Source organism: Eptesicus fuscus, chromosome 21, assembly GCF_027574615.1.
Source record: "Eptesicus fuscus isolate TK198812 chromosome 21, DD_ASM_mEF_20220401, whole genome shotgun sequence".
Taxonomy (NCBI): domain Eukaryota; kingdom Metazoa; phylum Chordata; class Mammalia; order Chiroptera; family Vespertilionidae; genus Eptesicus; species Eptesicus fuscus.
Window position 1 is genome coordinate 36,216,545 of NC_072493.1, and position 20,544 is coordinate 36,237,088.

The 20,544-nt window shown below is 52.0% G+C and overlaps 1 protein-coding gene across 1 annotated transcript in view; it reads left to right on the forward strand.

Moving 5' to 3' along the window:
* Positions 1 to 20,544, forward strand: part of ACTN4 (actinin alpha 4) — a 76,328-nt gene that overhangs the window by 32,825 nt on the left and 22,959 nt on the right. Inside the window, exons 2-5 of the mRNA XM_008139632.3 lie at positions 14,058 to 14,172; positions 14,410 to 14,529; positions 18,113 to 18,199; positions 18,971 to 19,058. Coding sequence (XP_008137854.1) covers positions 14,058 to 14,172; positions 14,410 to 14,529; positions 18,113 to 18,199; positions 18,971 to 19,058 — 410 coding nt within the window. The remainder of the gene's footprint in view (positions 1 to 14,057; positions 14,173 to 14,409; positions 14,530 to 18,112; positions 18,200 to 18,970; positions 19,059 to 20,544) is intronic.

Here is a 20,544-nt window from a genome sequence, read left to right on the forward strand (position 1 = left end):
TAATTACTCTTTGGCTATAGAACCTTATTTTGCTTTGTTTTTAAGACTCTCCCAAAATACTATTAATATTGTCCATCTCATGTGTCCAAAGGGGTCTAAGATGGCGTTAATATGACAAAGGAAAAAAAAGACCCCCCAAATCCAGAACGATTTCTTAAAACTGCCCCCAACACCATCCTAGTGCCATGCCAGGAAGTAGAGCTCCATGAGGCCAAGGGTAAGAGTAGGTAACTCTGAACACCACTAGTTACTTCTTGGCAAACTCCAGACTCCAAGCCAGGAATTTCTGGTCTGAGGCACCTCCCAGATTGACTGATGGGTTCATTCACTCCCTCATCCAGTACTCACTGAGCCCCTGCTTGCTGCCAGCCCCAAAGAGGAGCTGCACTGAACCTCGGCCAAGGGCCGGCTGGCTGACAAGTACCCAGCATCTCTGCGGGCCCCCTGTCAGTGCTGGTCCACTCAGAGATGAGAGGAATCGATCATGCAGATAAATGCCCTATATTCGCTTGGCCTCCAAACTCACCCTGCTTCTCAAAGGGATCATCTTACACCCAGCTCTGAGAGTGGGAAGCCAGTGGGCCGCCAGAGTATATGTGAAACAAGGGCATGCCTGTGAGCACTGCCCAGTTTTCCCCAGCGTGTCAGGAGCACACATTTCCAGACCAACCCGCCTCACCTAGCCATGGTGCCCCCCCACCCCCCCGCACACCTCCTTGCTGTCACTGGAGCAGGAGAAGGCTTCTGCCCAGATAGGCAGGCCATTGAATCAGAACATCCCAAAACAGGAAAAAAAGATCAGCAAGGAGGAGTTTTAGTTGTCAAAGGTGAAACCCACACCACTGTTAGAGCTCGCTCCTCAGCTTGGCGTAATTGCCCTTCCACTAACCAGCAAGGCTCAATTATAGATCTTGTAAATTCCAGCAGAAAAAAAGCTGTCTGCTCGAAGGTGAACAGAGGGAGCAATGGGAGTATTTGCCCTGCCTTCAGATGCCCTTAGCCTGCAGCAGTCTTTGCACCTCTCAGTTTTGTTGGGGAGTTCCCATGGTGGTCCCAATAGCCCAGGGCAGAAGTAGCCCTTGTCTCATCAATTGCCTCTTCTGACTTCTCCTCAAATGCCAAATACCTGTTATCTGGATGAACAAGTCCATGGGAGGATTTGTCCAAACTAAAACTGGACCCTCTTAGACACTTGTTAGGATTCTAAGCCAACCAGTCTCACGACCAGAATTGGCTCGCTCGGGTATCTTTTTGAAGGATCAGAGTTTAATCTCCCCTCCCACCCCGAAACCTGAGCTCAGCTGTAAGCCATTGACAGTAAATGGGGTTTTTGTAGTTCAGACTCCCTGTCCTGCAGGTGAAGGGCCCTGTGCCCAATCCATTTGCAGCAAAATGCCAGATGGGGCCAGAGGAAGCGGAGGGCAGGTCCCTAACCTCTGCTGTTGCCCTAATTTAAAAATTGCCCTTTGGGAGTGGACGTTTTCTCTTTTAAAGGTAGCTCTTTCAGGGTAGGCCTCACCCATCTCCTCTTCCTGCCGAAAAGCTCTCCTTTAAGACCTGACCACTGCCTCTGACCTCTCCCCTGTGGGTCCCACCTGCCTTTAGTTCAGACACTTATCTCTCGGTGGACTTTTCTCTGTCTGTGGACTCTGTACAGGGTGGCAGGGGCCAGGCTTTTCCCCCTTGGGGAGGACCCAGTTCTGTGGCATCTAATCTCAGTAGCTTTGGGTTGGATGGTTGGTTGAGACAAGATCAGACTTGGGGCACCTCCTTACCCCGGGCTCCCTATCCCTTGCTTCTCTGGGGTTTCTTTTAGCATCAAGGGTCCAAGGCAGTCTAACAAATCCAGTGGCAAGGACCTTCTGGTTCTACCTGGGCCCTTAGGTCCCTCAATTGTAGGATGAAGGGGTTAGATTAGAGTGGGTGGTTCTCAACCCCAGCCACATGGCTAGACTCACTTGGTAAGTTTTATTTTTAAATTTGTATTGATTTTAGAGATGAAGGGACAGGGAGAGAGATATAAACATCAATGATGAGAGAGAATCATTGATGGCTGCCTCCTGCACACCCCACACTCGGGATCGGGCCCGAAACCCAGGCATGTGCCCTGGACCAGAATCGAACCTGTGACCCTGCAGTCCACAGGCTGACGCTCTATCCACTGAGCCAAATCGGCTAGGGCTCACTTGGTAAGTTTTGTAAAATATCATTGTATAGGACCCACCTTCAGGAAATTGGATTCTTTTGGCCTGGGGTAAAGTTCAGGCATTTTTAAGAAGCTGCCAGGTCACATACATTTATTGTCAGTTCATTTTCAATAAGAATGAAATACATATTCAATGGGATCATCTTGGGAACTCCCCAACAAAACTGAGAGGTGCAAAGAATGCTGCGGCTAGGGGCATCTGGAGGCAGGGTAAATTCTCCCATTGCTCCCTCTCTTCACCTTCTCTAGGTACTATTTCAGTAAATAGTGCTAAGAGAACCAGATATCCACATACAAAGAATGGAGTTGAACCCCTAGTTCACAACAGACAAAAAAATCCAGCTGGATCAAAGACCTAAATGCAAGAGCTAAAACCATAAAATTTAGGAGAAAACATAGGCATAAATCGTAACCCTGGGATTAGGCAATAGCTTATTCAATAGGACACAAAAAGCATAAGCTACCAAAGAAAAATGTTTAAAATGAAAAATAATCTAGAGGGGTCTCGCTCCACCAACTGCAGTTCTAATACTGAGGCACCTTCCTGTCCAGGAATGATATAGTAATGAAGGTCTCTACTGATTACTCACTCTGCTAGGCTATGTAATAATCTAATGCTTTCTCTACGTTATCCTATTGAGGGCTCACGTGGTATCTAATATACTCCTTTTACAGAGGAGGAAACTGAAGCGTAGAGAAGTGAAATTTGCTTTCTGAGGCCACACACAATAAGATAAGTAAGAATTTGAACCCGCATCCATTAAGATCCAGGAGCCCTTGCTCTGGAGCTCTGTCACGTTATTCCTTCCTCAGCCTGCTCCTTCCAGCCTACCCACTTCTATCCCACCGTCTGGGCCCAGCCCTTAAACCAGGGTATCTGCAAGTTCAAGGACCTCAGGTGCCTAAGCAAATGGCTGCTGAGGGCTCCTCTTCCATTGGCGTGGCGAGAGCACTATCTTCCCGGCTTGTTTTTGGAATAGCTCCAGTTCTAGGATTGCTCCTGAAAGCAAGCAGTTTTATCCCTAAGTAGGGACCCTCACCAGTACAAAATGGGACTAGAAACTATGGGGTCATAAATGAGTAGACACAAGAAGCCCCAATACCATTCCATTCCATCATTTACTGAGCACCTACTGTATGCAAGTTAGTGGGGTCCTGCAGCAAAAAAGATCCCACTCTCGTGGAGCTTATATTACATTTGGGAAGGAGACTGGTTATGGACAAAGAACATAATTTCTTTTTTTTGTTTTAATTAAATTTGTTAGAGTGACATTGGTCAACATGAACAGATAGGTTTCAGGTATGGGTTTCTATGTTACAAGATCTATATATTACACTATGTGCTCACTCCTCAAAGTCAAATCAGAACATAATTTCTGATAGTAATAAATACAGTGAGTAAGATAAAACAAGAGTAAAGTGATTGCATGGTAGAGATAATAAGTCAGGGAAAGCCTCCTAGGATGATGACCTCTGAGAGGAGTCCTGAGCGATGAGAAAGGAACAGTCCTATAAGGAGCTAGAATAAAGTCTTAGACCAGTGTTCCTCATGAGACAGGGCCTACACTCCAAAATCGTCCATCACAGCAATGACATGCATGCTTTCTGGTGCCTTGCAGGGGGTTGGCTGAGGCGGGAACATTGGCTACTGGATGGGAGCAGAGGGGAAAGGGCTGGTTTATTTATTGGATGGACACGCAGGACCTTTGGAATGCTCACCATTCCACTCGGTATTTATGCCTCTCCTCCAATTGGGAAGTCAGATTTTTCATGTAGGCTGAGAAGACTCCGAATAAGGCAACGTGAGGCCAGCACAAAAGAAGCATTCCATATTCCCTGTAACTGCTTTCAAATTAGCTTATGTTGTCACGGGACAGGCACATATAGCATACCCACTCTGCCCCTGGCTAGATATGCATTTGTGTACCCATGATGGCAAGGCTGGCTGAGTCTCCTGTTGCTGTGCCCACTTAAATGGTGGCCATATCATCATGACTAGTTCATTTTCTGTCTCTCAACCTGGTCCCCTATTTCTTCTCCTGTGGATCTGGTAAAGGCAATGGATCTTCAAACAAGTGCTTACATGTACCATCTCAAGGCCATTCCAGAGGCTTCACAGACACCTTGGACAGATCCATGCAGATATTGCCAGGATAATCGCCTTTTTGCTTGGGCCCCTGGTAACCCAGATTCCAGAAGACTTAGACTTTGGGCCCTGAAAGCACTTTTATAGCTAGCGATGAAGCCCTGCTTTCAGAACTGAAAAGGTGCTCTGAGGTCTGGCAGTCGCCTGGCAGATGGACAGTAAGAAGGGTGGATGCCTACCCTAGGAATAAATAGCTCTCCTTCCCCTGTGTCCAAGCCCCAGGCATCCTTCCTGAGGACCCAGGGAAGCAAGAACTATGGGCAGTGTCAGAGGCCATAGCAGGCAAGGTGGGAGTTTAAGAGGTGCCACTGCACTGTGCCCCAGCGGAGCAGCAGTCCCTACATGGTATAGCAGAGATGAGGTTTAAAAAAGTAGCACCATAGGATCACACTTGGGGAGTGTGCTGTGTCCAGTTCCGGTCAACCTGGGCCTGGGGGAAAGACATGCAGCTGTTTTGGGGGCAGCAATTGACCTGTGACCTCCTGCTTAAAGAAGTTCATGGTGTACACAGTGGGGCAGTGAACAGGTTTTTCGAAAATCCTGGTGTCAGCAGAATCCACATGCCAGCCTCTGCTGGGCAGGCAGGAATAGTGCAGCCTCTGACGCTGATCCAGGAGCTCTTCTTTGCTCATAATTAAAGCCAGCATGCTTGCCTCAGCCTAGGAAGGTTGGGAGGGGGCGGCGGGGCTGGGGGGGGGGGGGGGGGGGAGGCTGTTTCTAGGCCCAAACTGACTTTGCAAATACTCCCTTCATTCTGGGCTTAAAGAACATGTTGTGTAGAAAGTCATTGGGGGAAAAAAGAGAAGAAAAGCTTTTTAGCTGGGTCAGCTGCATCCCACCACGATCCTTCTTGCACTTTCTATCCCTCTGCCCTCTGGAACACCACTGGGTTGCCAGTGTCTTTCAAATGTTTGTTTCTTACTCAGTGACCGCCCCAGCATAAGAGAGAGAGAGAGTTTACCTCTTTGGGTTGGGAGAGGGAGTCATCAACGAATGGCTCATTAAAGCCCACTGCTGCCACATTCCTGGCTGCTTAGGTCACCTCCCGAACAATATCCATCATTCATTTACCCAGCCACCCCACATCCTGGCTGCTGGGAGGGGTCCCTGTGACACAGGAAGGACTTTATGACCAGCCATGCCAGGCCGCCTCCCCCCCCCCCTCCCCCTTCGAATTGAGTGACAAAGCAGAAACAGCTCTGGGGCCCCTCTGAAACTTGCTTTCCTGGGTGCACCACGGGGCCTCAGCATTGGGAGTGGTAACAGTGGATCCCAATGGAACCAACAAGCTCGTCTTTCTTCTTCCACCCCTCCCTCTCCTCCTCTATCCCCGGTGCTATTTTAGCAACTAGAGAAGACTCTCTAACAGGCTGCCAGTGTGCAGAGGCAAGTTTGGGAGGCTCTTTGTGGTTTTGTTCACGTGTGTTCTGAAAGACAGACGAGTCCACATCCTTCCTCCCTAGATAGGTCAAGGGCTGGGTGCAAGCTCCCTTCATGGGATGACAGGGACAGACTTGGAACAGCAGGGCCACCATTGGCATTGTGCCTGCCTCACACACTGGGCCCAGGCCATCCTCTAAAAAGCATGCCAACTTTTGGAGCCACCGTCTTGCCTGCCTGGCTGGCTTTGCGAGCTCACCTCCAGCTCTGGGACAGAGGTGGGGCTGGGGCTCTTGCTGACTTGGTTCTGCTCGCTCTGCTTTGCCCATTTGGTACCTGGCATTCCACTCAAAACATAGTGGAATGAGTGACTACCCTATGTTTGTGCTCATTAGCTGTGTGACCCTAGGCAAATCACTTAACCTCTCTCTGTCTCAGTTTCCTCAGCTTAAAATGGAGATGATAATCTCTCACATGATCATGAGGTTGGAGGTTTTAAAGAGTTACTATGTGTAAATAGGAAGAACTGGCAATGAACTGTTATTGCATAGTTACCTTTTAGCATGCCTCTCCCCATCGGAATGTAAATTCTGTGTCTATTTTGCTTCCTCCAATGGCAAGTACCTAGTAGGAGTTCCAAGTTAGGATTTGTCAGCCACGTGAATGCATTGAGTGCCGCTTAGGTGAAGCGCTGGGGACATGGCCACCGGTCAGTCAGTGCTGCCCCTGGAAAATGACCCTTGACAATAACACCCAGATGAGCTCGATGGTCTTGCCTTCCCCTCCTCCACCAGAGGCCAGTACCTTTGAGCCCTCCCAAATGAAATGGACATCTTGAGCTGGCATTGCCAACATGGCTCCTCTGCCTTCCTCCTGCAAATTTCTCTCAGAGCTCTCTACCCTCTTTCCCACACTGACCCTTGCCCCCTTCAGCTTAATCCATGCAACAGCAGCCACCGTGACCTTTTGAAGGCCCCATGAGGTTGGTCTCCCCGCCTCCTGGCACATCTTACTCCCCTCACGCCTTTCTTCTTGAAACTTGCTGTTTCACATAATGTTGTTCCCATTATCTGGAAAGTCTCCCTTATATTTGTACTAGGGGACCGGTGCACAAATTCGTGCACCTTGAAAGGAACTGTGGGCCACGAGGCTGCAGTGGGCACAGGGGTGGGTCATGGCCCATCCTCCGCACCCCTGCCTGGCCCCTCCCACCACGGCCCCCAGTCCCCTCTCTGCCAGCAGCTGCACTCCCGCCACTGCTGCTCCCACGCGCTGATGGTGCCAGCCCCGCTCACACCCGCTGACAGCGCTGAGCAATCAGGACTGGCGCCAGGCACCAGCAGTGGGTGCGAGCAGCAGCTGCCGGCCCAGTCACCCCTCAGGAGCAAGAGGAGGTGGAGAAACCCTGAGGGGCAATTGGGGCTGGCAGCCGCCACCCACACCCGCTGATAGCGTTGAGCAATCAGGGCTGGCACCAGCAGCAGGTGCAAGTGCCTGGTGGGACCATGGTGCGCGGGAGCAAAGAATTTTCAGTAACCACCAGAGGTTCGACCCGATGACAGTGACTGGCGCCCCGCCTTGGTCTGGCGCCCCCGCTCACCTGCTCCACCATCCCACTGTAGCCAACGCCTGCCATGTTCCGCACTCTGCCACCTGCTGCTGACGCCTGTCATGTTCCGCGCACACTCCCTGGTGGTCAGTGCACGTCATAGCAACCCGTTGTTCAGTTCAGTTGTTCCGCTGTTCAGTCTATTTGCATATTAGGGTTTTTTATATATATATACATATACATATACACACACACATACACACACACACACACACACACACACACACACACACACACACACACATATATATATTAGAGGCCCAGTGCATGAAATTCATGCACGGGTCGGGAGGTGTCCCTCAGCCCAGCCTGCACTCTCTCCAATCTGGGACCCCTCGAGGGATGTCCAACTGCCCGTTTAGGCCAGGTCCCAGTAGGATCGGGCCTAAACGGGCAGTTGGACATCCCTCTCACAATCCAGGACTGCTGGCTCCCAACAGCTTGCCTGCCTGCCTTCCTGATTGCCCCTAACCACTTCTGCCTGCCAGCCTCATCCCCTAACCACTCCCCTGCCAGCCTGATTGATGCCTAACTGCTCCCCTGCCAGCCTGTTTGCCCCTAACTGCCCTCCCCTGCAGGCCTGGTCACCCCTAACTGCTCTCCCATGCAGGCCTGGGTCCCCCTCCCCCCCCAAACTGCCCTTCCCTGCAGGCCTGGTCGCCCCCAACTTCCCTCCCCTGCTGGCTTGGTCACCCCTAACTGCCATTCCCTGCAGGCTTGAACACTCCAACTGCCCTCCCTTGCAGGCCTGGTCCCTCCCCTGCTGGCCTGATCGCCCACAACTGCCCTCCCTTGCAGACCTGGTCTCTCCCAACTGCCCTCCCCTGCTGGCCATCTTGTGGTGGCCATCTTGTGTCCACATGGGGGCAGCCATCTTGTGTGTTGGAGTGATGGTCAATTTGCATATCACTCTTTTATTAGATAGGATAGAGGCCTGGTGCATGGGTGGGGGCCAGCTGGTTTGCCCTGAAGGGTGTCCCGGATCAGGGTGGGGGTTCCCTTGGGGTGTGGGGCGGCCTGGGAGAGGGGCCTGTGGTGGTTTGCAGGCTGGCCACGCCCCCTGGTGACCCAAGCGGAGGCCCTGGTATCTGGGATTTATTTATCTTCTATAATTGAAACTTTGTAGCCTTGAGCGGAGCCAAGCCTCCTGCTCGCTCCGTGGCCGCAGCCATTTTTGTTGGGATTTATTTATCTTCTATAATTGAAACTTTGTAGTCTTGAGCGGAGGCCAAGGCAGGCTAGGACTGTGGAAGCTTGGCTTCCTCTATTGCTGGGGAAACCCAAGCCTTCTGCTTGCTCAGTGGCCGCAGCCATCTTGGTTGGGTTAATTTGCATACTCGCTCCTGATTGGCTTGTGGGTGTGGCTTGTTGGTGTAACGGAGGTATGGTCAATTTGCATATTGCTCTTTCATTAGATAGGATTACTAACTCACTCTGAGATCAGAGTTGAAGAATCACCTTCTTAGGGAAACTTCCCCTGCCACTAGATCAGGAGTTGTATCCCAGCACACGGAACCCTCTCTTTAGCTCCCTTTCCAGGGTTGAGAGAAAGGAGAATAGGTGCAACATAATACATCAGGGCCTGGCCTCTGGAGTTTAGTACCTGGGTTTAAATCCAGCTCTGGAAATTTCCAGGTGTGTGACTACCTGTGGGCAAGTCACATCACCTCGTAAGAGCCTTGTCCTGTTTGTAGAATAGGACAGGAATAGCACTGACCTCAGAAGATAGTTCTGAGGATGACAAATTGCCTAGAACAGTGCCTGGCACATAGTTAGCTCTATAGAAGCATCTGCTATGGTTATTACTGTTATCACTTTTCCTTCTGTACTGAGTATTTGCTTGATTAATGAGATCCTGTCCCTCATCAGACTGGGAACTACATAGAGTGCAGTCTGTGTCTGCTTTGGCTCACTATGTACTCGGTGCAGGGCCTGGCCCTGGCTTGACACTCAGCAAATGCTTGTGGAGGAATGGATGTGTACCAACCCCGCAGTGGCCTGGGGTTTGGGAGCAGGTGGGACTTGTTGTCAGTCAGACTGAGAATTTTGCATAGCTGAATTTTGCTCACGAGGCCTCCATCTGTAGAAACTGCCCCTCGACACTACCCACCCCACACATCTTAGTCTAAATCCAGGTAGGAAGCGTGTATAAACAGAATGTTATTTTTGTAACCAACTAGAAAAAGCTATAAATTTTTAATATCCTATTTGAATTCCAGCTCCTATTCACCAATCATACTGCATGGAAAAGTGGCCTTCTGCGGTTCCCTGAAGATGGCCTCACAAGGTCATGCTATCCTTGCCCAGAGCTCAGGGCTCCATCAGTCTCCAGTGTCAGTAGACGCCTCTCAATTTTCAGGAGAGAAAACAGGGCCATCATGGGCATGGACTGAGGTGGGGAAGCCTGTGGGTGGAGTTCCGTTTTGTGTCTGTCGGGTTTAGGAGGGAGTTCATCCTACTCAGCACCTAGGCCAGGTGAGTGGATATTCTCCCCATGCACCTGCTCAATGTTCTGCTTGGGACTCTGCCTGCTTCTAGCCAGGGAGACAGAAGTACGTGGCAGAGTTACCACTTATTTAAAAATAGATCTTTCTTGACATGTATGTAGCACTGAGTACTTAATTTGTGCCAGGCACAGCCCTCAGTAATTTACTTGCATTATTTTGTCTGATCTTCATTTAAATGAAGAGATTGTTGTCTTTATTTCATCAACAAGGAAGCCAGGGCTTATTGCTTGCCCAAGATTACACTGTTGGCAGATTGCCTCAATGGCAGAGACAAGATTTGAACCCAGGTCTGTGGAAGTCCTAAGCCAGAGCACTTGCTTACTGCTCAGAGAAGATGAGCAAAGGACAGAGATGGGACATGTATTTGGAGATGGGTAGTACAGTGACCTTGTGAGGAAAGATGGTGTGAACCCAACAAGGCGAGATTTGTTCAAAGCCTCCCCAGGTTGGGGGGATCTTGAGAGGATCTCCTGCAGTCTTGTTTCCATTTCAAACCCTGGGGGTGGGGTAAGGGCCTTTGCAGAGCGGGAGGCAGAAGTGTGGATGTGTGTACTCACACAGTTCATCTGGCACTTATTACTAGGGGCCCAGTGAACGAATTCGTGTAAGGAACTGTGGGCTGCGGGGTTGCAGTGGGCACAGGGGCAGGTCTCGGCCCATCCTCTGTGCCCCTGCCTGGACCCTCCTGCCTCGGCTCCTGGTCCCCTGTCTGCTGGTAGCTCCCGCTGCTGCCGCTCCCACGTACTGACGGTGCTGGCCCTGCTTGCACCCACTGACAGTGCGATTGGGGCCAGCAGCAGCAGTGGATGCGAGCGCCAGCTGCTGCCCTGATCGCCCCTCAGGAGCAGCGGGGGAGGTGGAAAAATCCTCAAGGGAAATTGGGGCCAGCAGCCGCCGCTCGCACCTGCTAACGGCGCCGAGCAATAGGGACCTGCACTGGGCGCTGGCAGTGGTGCGAGTGGTGGCTCCGGCGCCAGCAGCAGGTATGAGCACCGGGCGGGACCGTGTCTTGTGGGAGCAAAGAATTGTCAGTAACTACCAGAGGCTCGCCCCGATGACAGCAACAGGTGCCCCACCTTGATTTGGCAGCCCCGCTCACCAGCTCCACCATCTTGCTGCAGTCGACGCCCGCCATGTTCCGCACACGCCCCCTGGTGGTTAGCGCACATTATAGTGACCGGTTGTTCTGCCATTCGGCCTATTTGCATATTAGGGTTTTATATAGATAGATTTTTTTTAATCCTCACCCAAGGACATGCTCAGAAAAAGGGGGGGAGGAAGGGGGGAGAGAGAGAGAGAGAGAGAGAGAGAAACATTGATTGGTTGCCTTCTGCACATGCCCCAACCCACAACCCAAGTATGTGCCCTGACTGGGAATTGAACCAGCAACCTTTTGGTGCGCAGGACACCCTCCAACCAACTGAGCCACACCAACCAGGCTCATCTGGCACTTCATGCTGACCCTGTGTAAGAGGCTTTAAAGCATACCCTTCTCCCCCACTTAATCTTACAACAGCTACAAGAGGTAGATTCTGATAAGTTTATCCTATAGAGAAGGAAAATCAGGTATAATAGGTCAAGTCACTTGATTGGAAACACAGAACAAGCTGAGGAGCTGGCATTTAAACCCAGACTTGTGCCCCTTCAGAGCATGCAAGTATAACCCAGGCAGTGGAGCTGCCATTGAGACACTTGCTCGGCCATGCTTGCAGACCAGGTGCCGAGATCACACCAATAAGGCTTGCCCTCTGGGAACTGCCCTCTTACATCCTCAGCCGTGAAATGTGATTGGCCACTTTATTGCCCGACAGCATCTACCAGGCACATGCAAGATCAGAGGCTCTGGCATCCCCTGTCATTTCCTGCCCCAGCCCTGCCTGCTACTGCCCTTGGCTTTTCTAGTACAGTTCAGCTGAGTTCCACGTGAACTCGCTGCCCACCACTGAGACCAGCTGTGCTTTGGGCATTATAAAAATATCGGAGATGTGAGGGGTAATTCCTACCCCATGGGAGTGTGCACATGTGCACAGAACCTCCAGAGAGATCCAGACGAGGAAGAGGCTGTCAGAGAGATGCTGAGGGCTGTGTACTGATGAGGGCTGGCAGGGCACAGAGAAAGTGCTCTGTGGGGGGGGTGGGCAGGATTTCAGGAGAGGCACAGGGACGTATTGAGAACATTTTTTGAGCACCTGCTGTGCGCTCTACAGGCATTGCCACCTTGAATCCTCACACTTGCCATGACCCCAGTGCCATCTTCATCATCACATTACAGATGAGGAAGCAGATGCTAGGATGTGTAACTTGCCCACGTGAGAGGTGTAACCAGCATTCTAGCCCTGGTTTGTCTGAATTCAGAGTTGTGTAGGGGGAGTGGGGGAAATTAGGCAGGGAAGGCAAATTCATACATTCCTTAATGAAAACCTGCTTGGTGGCCAGAGCTCAAAGTAGCTCATGGTTGTGGGAGGCAGGAGACAATGCATAATTGTTGAGAGATCAGACACAGAGGAAGGGACATCCAGGTCAGATTCGGGTCAGGGCAAGCAAGTTGGTGCAGGCACCCCCAGAGGAGCTGCCTTTCAGGCTGATTTGAGGAAAAGGCAGTTGCTGGCTAAGGTGAGGCAGGAACAAGGCAATGGGAACAGCCTCAGACAGGAAGGGGCTCTCTTGTCTCCTAGGCAGAGGAATTCATGTGGTCAAGAGGCAGGCGGGGGAGTCCTGGGCCACCGGCAGTCCATCCCATCCTGTCCCAGGCCCTCCCCTCCCCATATTCAGGTTTGGAAGGAAACCTCTTATGGTCCCCATTGTAGTACAGCGTGTTAATTAGGCAGCGTCTTTGTCCGGGAATGACCTTGTATTGAGCCTCTGAATGAGCAGGACTGGTGGCATTATCAGAACACACAGTGTTTGGCCAGAGGCTCCTTGGAAGCCCCTCACCCCCACGTGGCCTCTGCCTGTACCTGGGGGCGGAGTGTGTGCTCTTGCACATTCCTGGCTGTCTGCCCACTGCACTATGACCCCTGCAGAATGAGGAGGGTAGAGGTTCCTATGAGAAACAGAGTGGGGATTTTCCCAGACCCTGCTTCGGGAGGCTGAGTGGGCCGGTTTCCCAGGAGTCTGGGCATGTCCACCTTAACTGGTGTGACATGCTTCCCTGGCGCTGCCATCTGATAACATGCCCCAACCAGCAGGGGCCTGAGTGGCTGGCCACCACCAGAAGGACGAGTGCCTTGTCCTTGGGTGTTCTGTGTTCAGGTCTGGGCTTCTAATCTATGGCCCTCTTTACCTGAAAACTCCCTTTCACCTTCCAGCATCCTCATGCCCAGTGATCCTCAGAAACATCCTCCTCAGAAACAGTTGTTTGGGGGAAGGGGGGGCCTGCCTCCCACTTGCCTTGCATCCCTCTATAAGATGTGTTGATCTTAAGATTTGGGAGGTGGGATGTGGAATGTTCCCCAGGGAATAGAGGGCATGTGGCCTATAGGAAAACAAACTGTGGGGATGTGCACAGTGGAGGTGCTTGCTGGTGGGCCACCCAAAGCTCCCAGGGGACACTAACATGAGGAAACCTTGAATTTATAGGAGGCTTTACTGTCGCAGGTCATCTCTGTGCGAGAGATGGGGAAGTGGCTGCCCAAGCTTCTTCCTGAGGGGCTGGTGGGTGGAGGCAGTACTAGCTGGTCCTTGTGATCTGGTCAGTCCACTGGATGGATGAGGGCTGGCTGTGTCTGTCCAAGAGAACAGAGCTCTACAGCAGCGGTCGCCAACTGGTAGTCTGCGGACCGACCACTGGTGGTCCATGAGGCCCTAAAGTTGGCGACCGCTGCTCTATAGGAGCAGGGCCCCTGGTTTTCACACTTGGGCCTGGTGCTTAGTCAGGAAGTTTGTGTGATTGAACAAGCAAACCACAGGTGGTGGCACCTCTGTCTGCTACGTGTGCTCAGCTTAGGATGTCTCGGAGAGGGCACTTGTTCCAAGGGTGGCAGGCTTGGGTTCCAACCTGTGCTCTGCCATTTTCACCTAGGTGTTTGTGCTAGTGAGTCCGTTAATCACCCTGAGCCTCAGTTTCCTCAGATCAACCTGCTAGGTCGTTGTAAATATTAGAAACAGTATACTTAAAGGGTGGAGCCCAGGGCTGTGGCCCAGCCCTTTTGCTAGAAGCCCCAACAGCCACGTTGACCCTCCTGGCCACTCTCTGCTCTGCTTCCCTAGACCTTCACAGCCTGGTGCAATTCCCACCTGCGGAAAGCCGGCACGCAGATCGAGAACATCGATGAGGACTTTCGAGATGGGCTCAAGCTCATGCTCCTCCTGGAGGTCATCTCAGGTGAGACTCCTCTCTCACAAAGCACACCCCACCTGGAACCGGCTACCTGTCACAGCAGACCCTGGGACGTGGCCCACCCCATCTGTCCCATTGCCGCTGGGAAAAGGGAGGCCTGTATGGCTCCAGTAGCAGTGTGTCTGAGCACAGGCCTTTTGGGATGGGCCCAGAGTGCTGTGGCAGCCCCTTCTGGGGAGCAGTGGGGACCCTAGAGCTTTTCTTTGTTCTCTTCTTTCTCAGGGGAGCGGTTACCTAAGCCAGAGCGGGGCAAGATGAGAGTGCACAAAATCAACAATGTGAACAAAGCATTGGACTTCATCGCTAGCAAAGGAGTCAAGCTGGTCTCCATCGGGGCAGAAGGTGAGCTTGGATTGGGCAGCTCAGTTTCTGACCTGCAAGCTCTGAGGCCTGACCGCTGCCTCAGAAGTTGTACTGGTGGTAGAGCACTGGGAGTGCTTAAAGCCCTGATAGATCCTCAGCAGTGACCAGTGATTGCCTCAATGGGACATGGGCCCACAAGTTTCCCTTCCCCTCCCACAGAAGAACCCAGTCCAAGACTGAGGAATCTAGTGCCCCTGATCACGCAGGGCAGGCTTCCTCTGCAGGGGAAGGAATGGCTTTGACTTGCACCCTGGAGACACTGACAGACAAGTGACATGACATCTCTCTGTGCCAGGAGCACATGTGCCCTTAGGCCCTGCCTGGTATCTGTGGGCAGGAGGGCATGCAGAAGGTAGAAGGGCACTTGAGGCCCAGTGTCAGTGCTCTGGGGCAGGGAGTGCAAGTCCAAAGGTCAATGACCAGACTTTGCTAGCTACATGGCCTGGGAGAGTTTGCCCTCTGACCGATTACCCAGGATCCTTCTGTACCCCATGGGGATTCTCAGGACTGTAACCTTCTACTCCAAGCCCTCCTACTAGAACAAGAACATGCTGTCCCTCTAGCAGCAGGTTCTTGTCTTGTGGTCACGGGCACTTTTGGAGACTAGGTGAAGCCTGATGGAGTTCAGCTGCTCCCCATCAGCCTAGACTCACAGTTCTGCTCATTAGTCAGAGCAGTTTTCCTCTTCCCAACATCCATGTGGTCCCAGCTTTTAGAAAAACAAAGAAAACTAATTGCCATTAATGACAGTACTCTGAGAGTTTGGCCAAGACTCTAGGCTAGAGTGCCTGCAGAGTTCCAAGGCTTCCCCTGCCCCTGCTGCCCTGGGACCTCTCCAGAGAGGGGTGCCAAGCCTTGTATGCCACAGTTGGAGTAGTTGGTGTTTGTTTGAAAAAAATCAAAGCCCAAAGATTTAATTAGGCCCTGAGATTTTCTGTCCTTGCATGGATCTTTCCTCCTGGCTGCACTCCAGTCTTCTGCTTCTCACAGCTGCATTTATTTTGCTCAAATTCTAGACTGTAAATACAGAAGGGGTTAGAGGAGAGGCCTGTGGCAGTCATCAGTTTTCATTTGGAGAAAAACTCAGGCTAAAAACATTCTCTTTTCAAATTAGTTCACTCCCAATCCTGTGACCATCGGGCCTTAGACAAAGCTGTAGAGCAGTCTACTAGAGTCATTCCGGGGGCTTTGGAATACCTGAGAACCCCGCCCCCACACTGCCCTTATCTCCCTGTCCCTCTAAGGATCTACACAGTTTTAGGAACATTGCTTCCTTATGGGGGTTATAAGAGGGTGTGAGTTGGAGGCACAGCTGCAGTTCCGAGAAGCAGCTGATGGAAGTGTAATGAGAAAAGCCATCTTCTTCCCCTCACAGGAACTCCCTAAGCCCTCCGTGACCAGCTTCTCCATGTAACCAGCTGGAAGTGGGAGCTGTGACCTCCTCTCCAGATTGCCCATCCCCCACCTCTGGGTATCTGGCACTTGGGCGGAACACAGCATAGATTTCCTGAATGAATGGCTGCCTTTGCTCCACACTGGGAAGCCTCTGCCCAGTTTCAGAGTCTGGGCTTCTTAGCCCTGGGAAAGGGCCTGCAGACACTGTGTTTTTCCTCTGCCTCCAGGCTGCAGGCTACACATATTTTCTTATCCTGAAACTAAAGCCATCAGCCCATGGCTTCACTTGGGGAGTTTTGCCACCATTGCCAATAAACAGTCCCCACCCTTTTCTCTTGAGTGTGTGGTTGGGGAAGGTTGGGCCCCATCCTGTGGATGACCACTATGTCCCCTTTTTAAATCAAGCCCATCCTGGAGTCTTCTGCTCTTGAGGATCCGTGAGCGAGGTCTCTTGATGAAGTGTCCTATTCTTCCCACCCTTTCTCCCTGCGTCTTGTGTGCCAGGGTGTGTGGGGGCAGAGGACATTTAAAAGACTGCCAAAGGCACGTCTGGCTGATGCTCCTCCTGGATGAGGCCACTTGTACTTCTGTCACCCAGCAGTGGACACATATACCTGAGTGCTGCAGAGATGACTTTCTCTAAGTTGCTGAAGCTAAAGAATGTATGGTCCTGACCCTTCTCTCTCACTCTCAGACGTTTTAGAGAGAGGTTGGTTTTGGGGTCCTGTGTCCCTACTTTCCTCTTCCTTCAACAACATCATATCTTTCTCAAGGGCCAGGGCCAGGTGCTGGGGCTGCAGTGGTCACAAAGGCAGACAGTGAACAAGTAAACCTATCAAGAAATATATGGCTCCAGTTGGCAGTCAGTATGAGGGGAAGAGCAGGGTGGTGGGGAGAGGGGCCCTAGGATGGGTGCAGGGAGCACCTTTAGACTGGTGGTCAGGGAAGCCATTTTGAAGAGGTGACAATAAGCAGAGGCTGACAGGATAGGAAGGACCTGCCATCTGCGAAAGGGGGTTGAGGGATGCATTTTGTTGGTGGGCAGAAGGTGTGAGGTCCTTAAAGCAAACAAGAGCCTATACAGCTAAAGAGTGCTGGGGAGGGGAAGGGCAAGGTCACCCAGGGCAGGCCTTGTAAGCTGGGCCCCAGAGCACGGGCTTCGTTTGAGGTGTAGTGGGGCTTTAAGTAGGTGAGTGACACAAATCTGATGCAATTTTTTAAAAAATATTTTATTGAATTTTTACAGAGAGAAAGGGAGAGGGATAGAGAGTTAGAAACATCGATGAGAGAGAAACATTGATCAGCTGCCTCCTGCACACCCCCTACTGGGGATGTACCCGCAACCAAGGTACATGCCCTTGACGGGAATCAAACCTGGGACCCTTCAGTTCGCAGGCCGACGCTCTATCCACTGAGCCAAACCGGTTAGGGCTCTGATGCAATTTTTAAAGGGACCATCCTAGCCGCTGTGTGGAGGTGGATTGCAGGGGCTGGTGTAGGTCGCAGTGCATCGAGCTCTGGAGGAGACAACAGTGGCTTGGGCAAAAGTGGCAGCATTGGGCTTGGAAGGAAGTAGACAGGTTCTCAACAAACAGTAGTGCAGCATGCACCCACTAGTGGGGAGACGTGCCCATAAAGCCATGATGGAGGTGTCAACAGAGGGCTGGCTGGGAGCAAGCTTCGGGGAGAAGCAGTCTTTTAAGCTGGGTCAAGAGAGCCCTAGCTGTTTTGCTCAGTGGATAGAGCGTCAGCCCGTGGACTGAAGGGTATTGGGTTCGATTCCAGTCAAGGGCACATGCCTGGGTTGCCGGCTTGATCCCCCGTGTGGGGGGGGCATGCAGGAGGCAGTCAATCAATGATTCTCTCTCATCATTAATGTTTCTATCTCTCCCTCTCCCTTCCTCTCTGAAATCCATAAAAATATATTAAAAAGAAAAAAGAGAGAGTGAATCAACTGGCATGATGGAAAGAGGCTTGCGTGGCCAAGGACACATATGTTTAGAGGCTTTTGGACTGTGCTTCCCAGAGTGCTCAGGGGACATCTCCAGTGAGGGTGGTGGAGGGTAGGCAGCTAATTTTAAGTGGGTTGGGAAGGCTGCCCTGGGGGTAGGGTGCTCTCAGTCTGGTTTAACAACCTTCTCGCCCTTTGCCCCCTCCCTGCACACAGAGATCGTGGATGGCAACGCAAAGATGACGCTGGGGATGATTTGGACCATCATCCTCAGGTTCGCCATCCAGGACATCTCGGTGGAAGGTAAGAGCCAAGAGTCCTACTGACAGCCAAGAACCACTTTCTCTCCACCCAGGTTCCACCTGAGTTGGGGAGAGTTAGGTTAGGCTTTCGGGCACTTTGTCTTCATGCTTCAAGGCTCATCCCTGTTTCCCAGTGTCACTTATAGGGCCTGGCCATGTGCGGGAGGGGTTAGTGGAGATTCTGGCCCAGGCTGTAGGTGAAGGGATCGCTCTCGAAGCCACCCAACTCTGGTATCCACCCTGTCTCGGTGGACCCTCACGTCACCCTCATGAAGATGGCATGATCAGCTCCATTTTACAGCCGAGGCATCTGAGTCATATAGACATTAGTGAGTCAGGCCTGGCCTGGTTCCCCTGAGCGTCAGTGCCTACCTGTTTCCACTCTCCGACCTTTGCCTCTGTGGATCTGGAATCAGTCCAGGCCACCAGCGACTCTTCACTCTGTTCAAGGAGTGGCCGAGGCCAGCATCAAAGGCTTCTTTGATGGTGTGTCCTGACAGTAAAAGGCACAGGCCTTGTGGTCTGAAACATGGCACAGGTTCAGACCTTGACATTATTCTGTCACTGCCATTTCCTGGGGTGACCCTGGGTGAGTTACTTCTTGGGGCCATGTTAGGATCAGCAGAGGCCTGCCCATGTCTGGAATGGGAGGGGCTGTTGCTACCATCACTGCTGCTGCTGCTCTGTCTGGTGGCCTGTCCCCTGGGTTCTGCTTGAACAAGAAGAATGGTTTTGTGTGAGCCAGTGCTCAGTGTCTCTGTGTGTTTTGCAGAGACCTCTGCCAAGGAAGGGCTTCTTCTCTGGTGCCAGAGAAAGACAGCTCCATACAAGAACGTCAATGTGCAGAACTTCCACATCAGGTGAGTGCCGGTAGCCCCGAAGCCCAACTCCTTCCCTTGCTTCTTCCTGGGACCTGAGGCACTATCCTCCCACCTGCCTTCTTTTCCTGTGCTTTCCTCATGATCTGTCAGTTGCCAGCCCTCCAGGAGTCCCTCCTCCTGACACTGACTCCTGTGAGCTCCTTGTAAGGTCCCTGTGTCCTCTCCGAGGAGGAGGAGGAGGAGGAGGAGGAGGAGGAGTGGTGGTGGTGGTGATGATGACGGCAGCGGCAGTTGCCTCACTGTCCTGGGCTGAACCTTATGACTCTTCTTCCTCCCCAAGCAAAGTGATTCTCTGAAGCAACAACAAAGCTCTTTTTTGGTTTTGACCTCTCAAGGGGAGGGAACCCATCCCTAGAGGTGCTCGTGAATTGAGTGCTGGGGAAAACGGACTTTGTCCACTCTAGTGAACAAAACCCACTCAGCCCTGTGATCAACCTGCTCTCCCTTGGGTGAGAAGAAAAGGAGACGTGTCCAGTGTTGCCAGAACACAGGCAAGCATGATCAGCGCCACTCAAGATCCAGTGTGACCAGAGGCGGGGTGGTCCTGAGGTCAGGTTCAGCTTGGCCCTGTGATTTCACCCTCTGAGCCTCTGGTGTCCTCCCAGGGTGATTGACGAGGGAGCACACATAGGAATGAAGAATGGGGCCTCACGGGATCCACAGAGGTTCTTCTGTGCCCCCAGGTTCTCCAGGGCCCCAGCACTAGAGGTTGGGGACCTTTCCATTGTACTACACTGCTAATAGCACACAGTCCCGCCCTCAGGATCCTCTGTGTGTCTTCCTTTTCCTGCCACCAACTCACTGGTCCTCTCTGTACTTCTTGTTCATTTATTTATTCAACTAGAGGCCTGGTGCACGAATTCATGCACCAGTGGGGTCCCTCAGCCTGGCCAGTGGGATCAGGCTGAAACTGGCTCTCCGACATCCCCCAAGGGGTCCCAGATTGCAAGAGGGCGCAGGCCAGGCTGAGGGACCCCACGGGTGCACGATCGGGGCCGGGGAGGGACACGGGAGGTTGGCCAGCCGGAGAGGGACCGCAGGAGGGCTCCAGGGCATGTCCAGCCCATCTCACTCCGTAGGATCCCAGCAGCAAGCTAACCTACCAGTTGGAGCGTCTGCCCCCTGGTGGTCAGTGCACATCATAGCGAGCGGTTGAGAGGCCTTAGCATATCATTAGCATATTGCTCTTTAATTGATTGAACGGATGACCAGATGACTGGACACTTAGCATATTAGGCTTTTATTATATAGGATTGGTAAATATCTGTGCCTAGTACGTGCCAAGAGTGGGGATACAGCAGGACCAAAATGAGTCCCCACCCTTGGAAAGTTACACTGCAGCAGTTGACAAAGGTGCGAATAAACCAACACGATTTCAGGTAGTGAGAAGTGCTATATTAAGTAGGACCACAAAATAGAGTGAGGTGATAGAAAGTAATCGGGAGAGTACCTTGGTCAGGAGTGG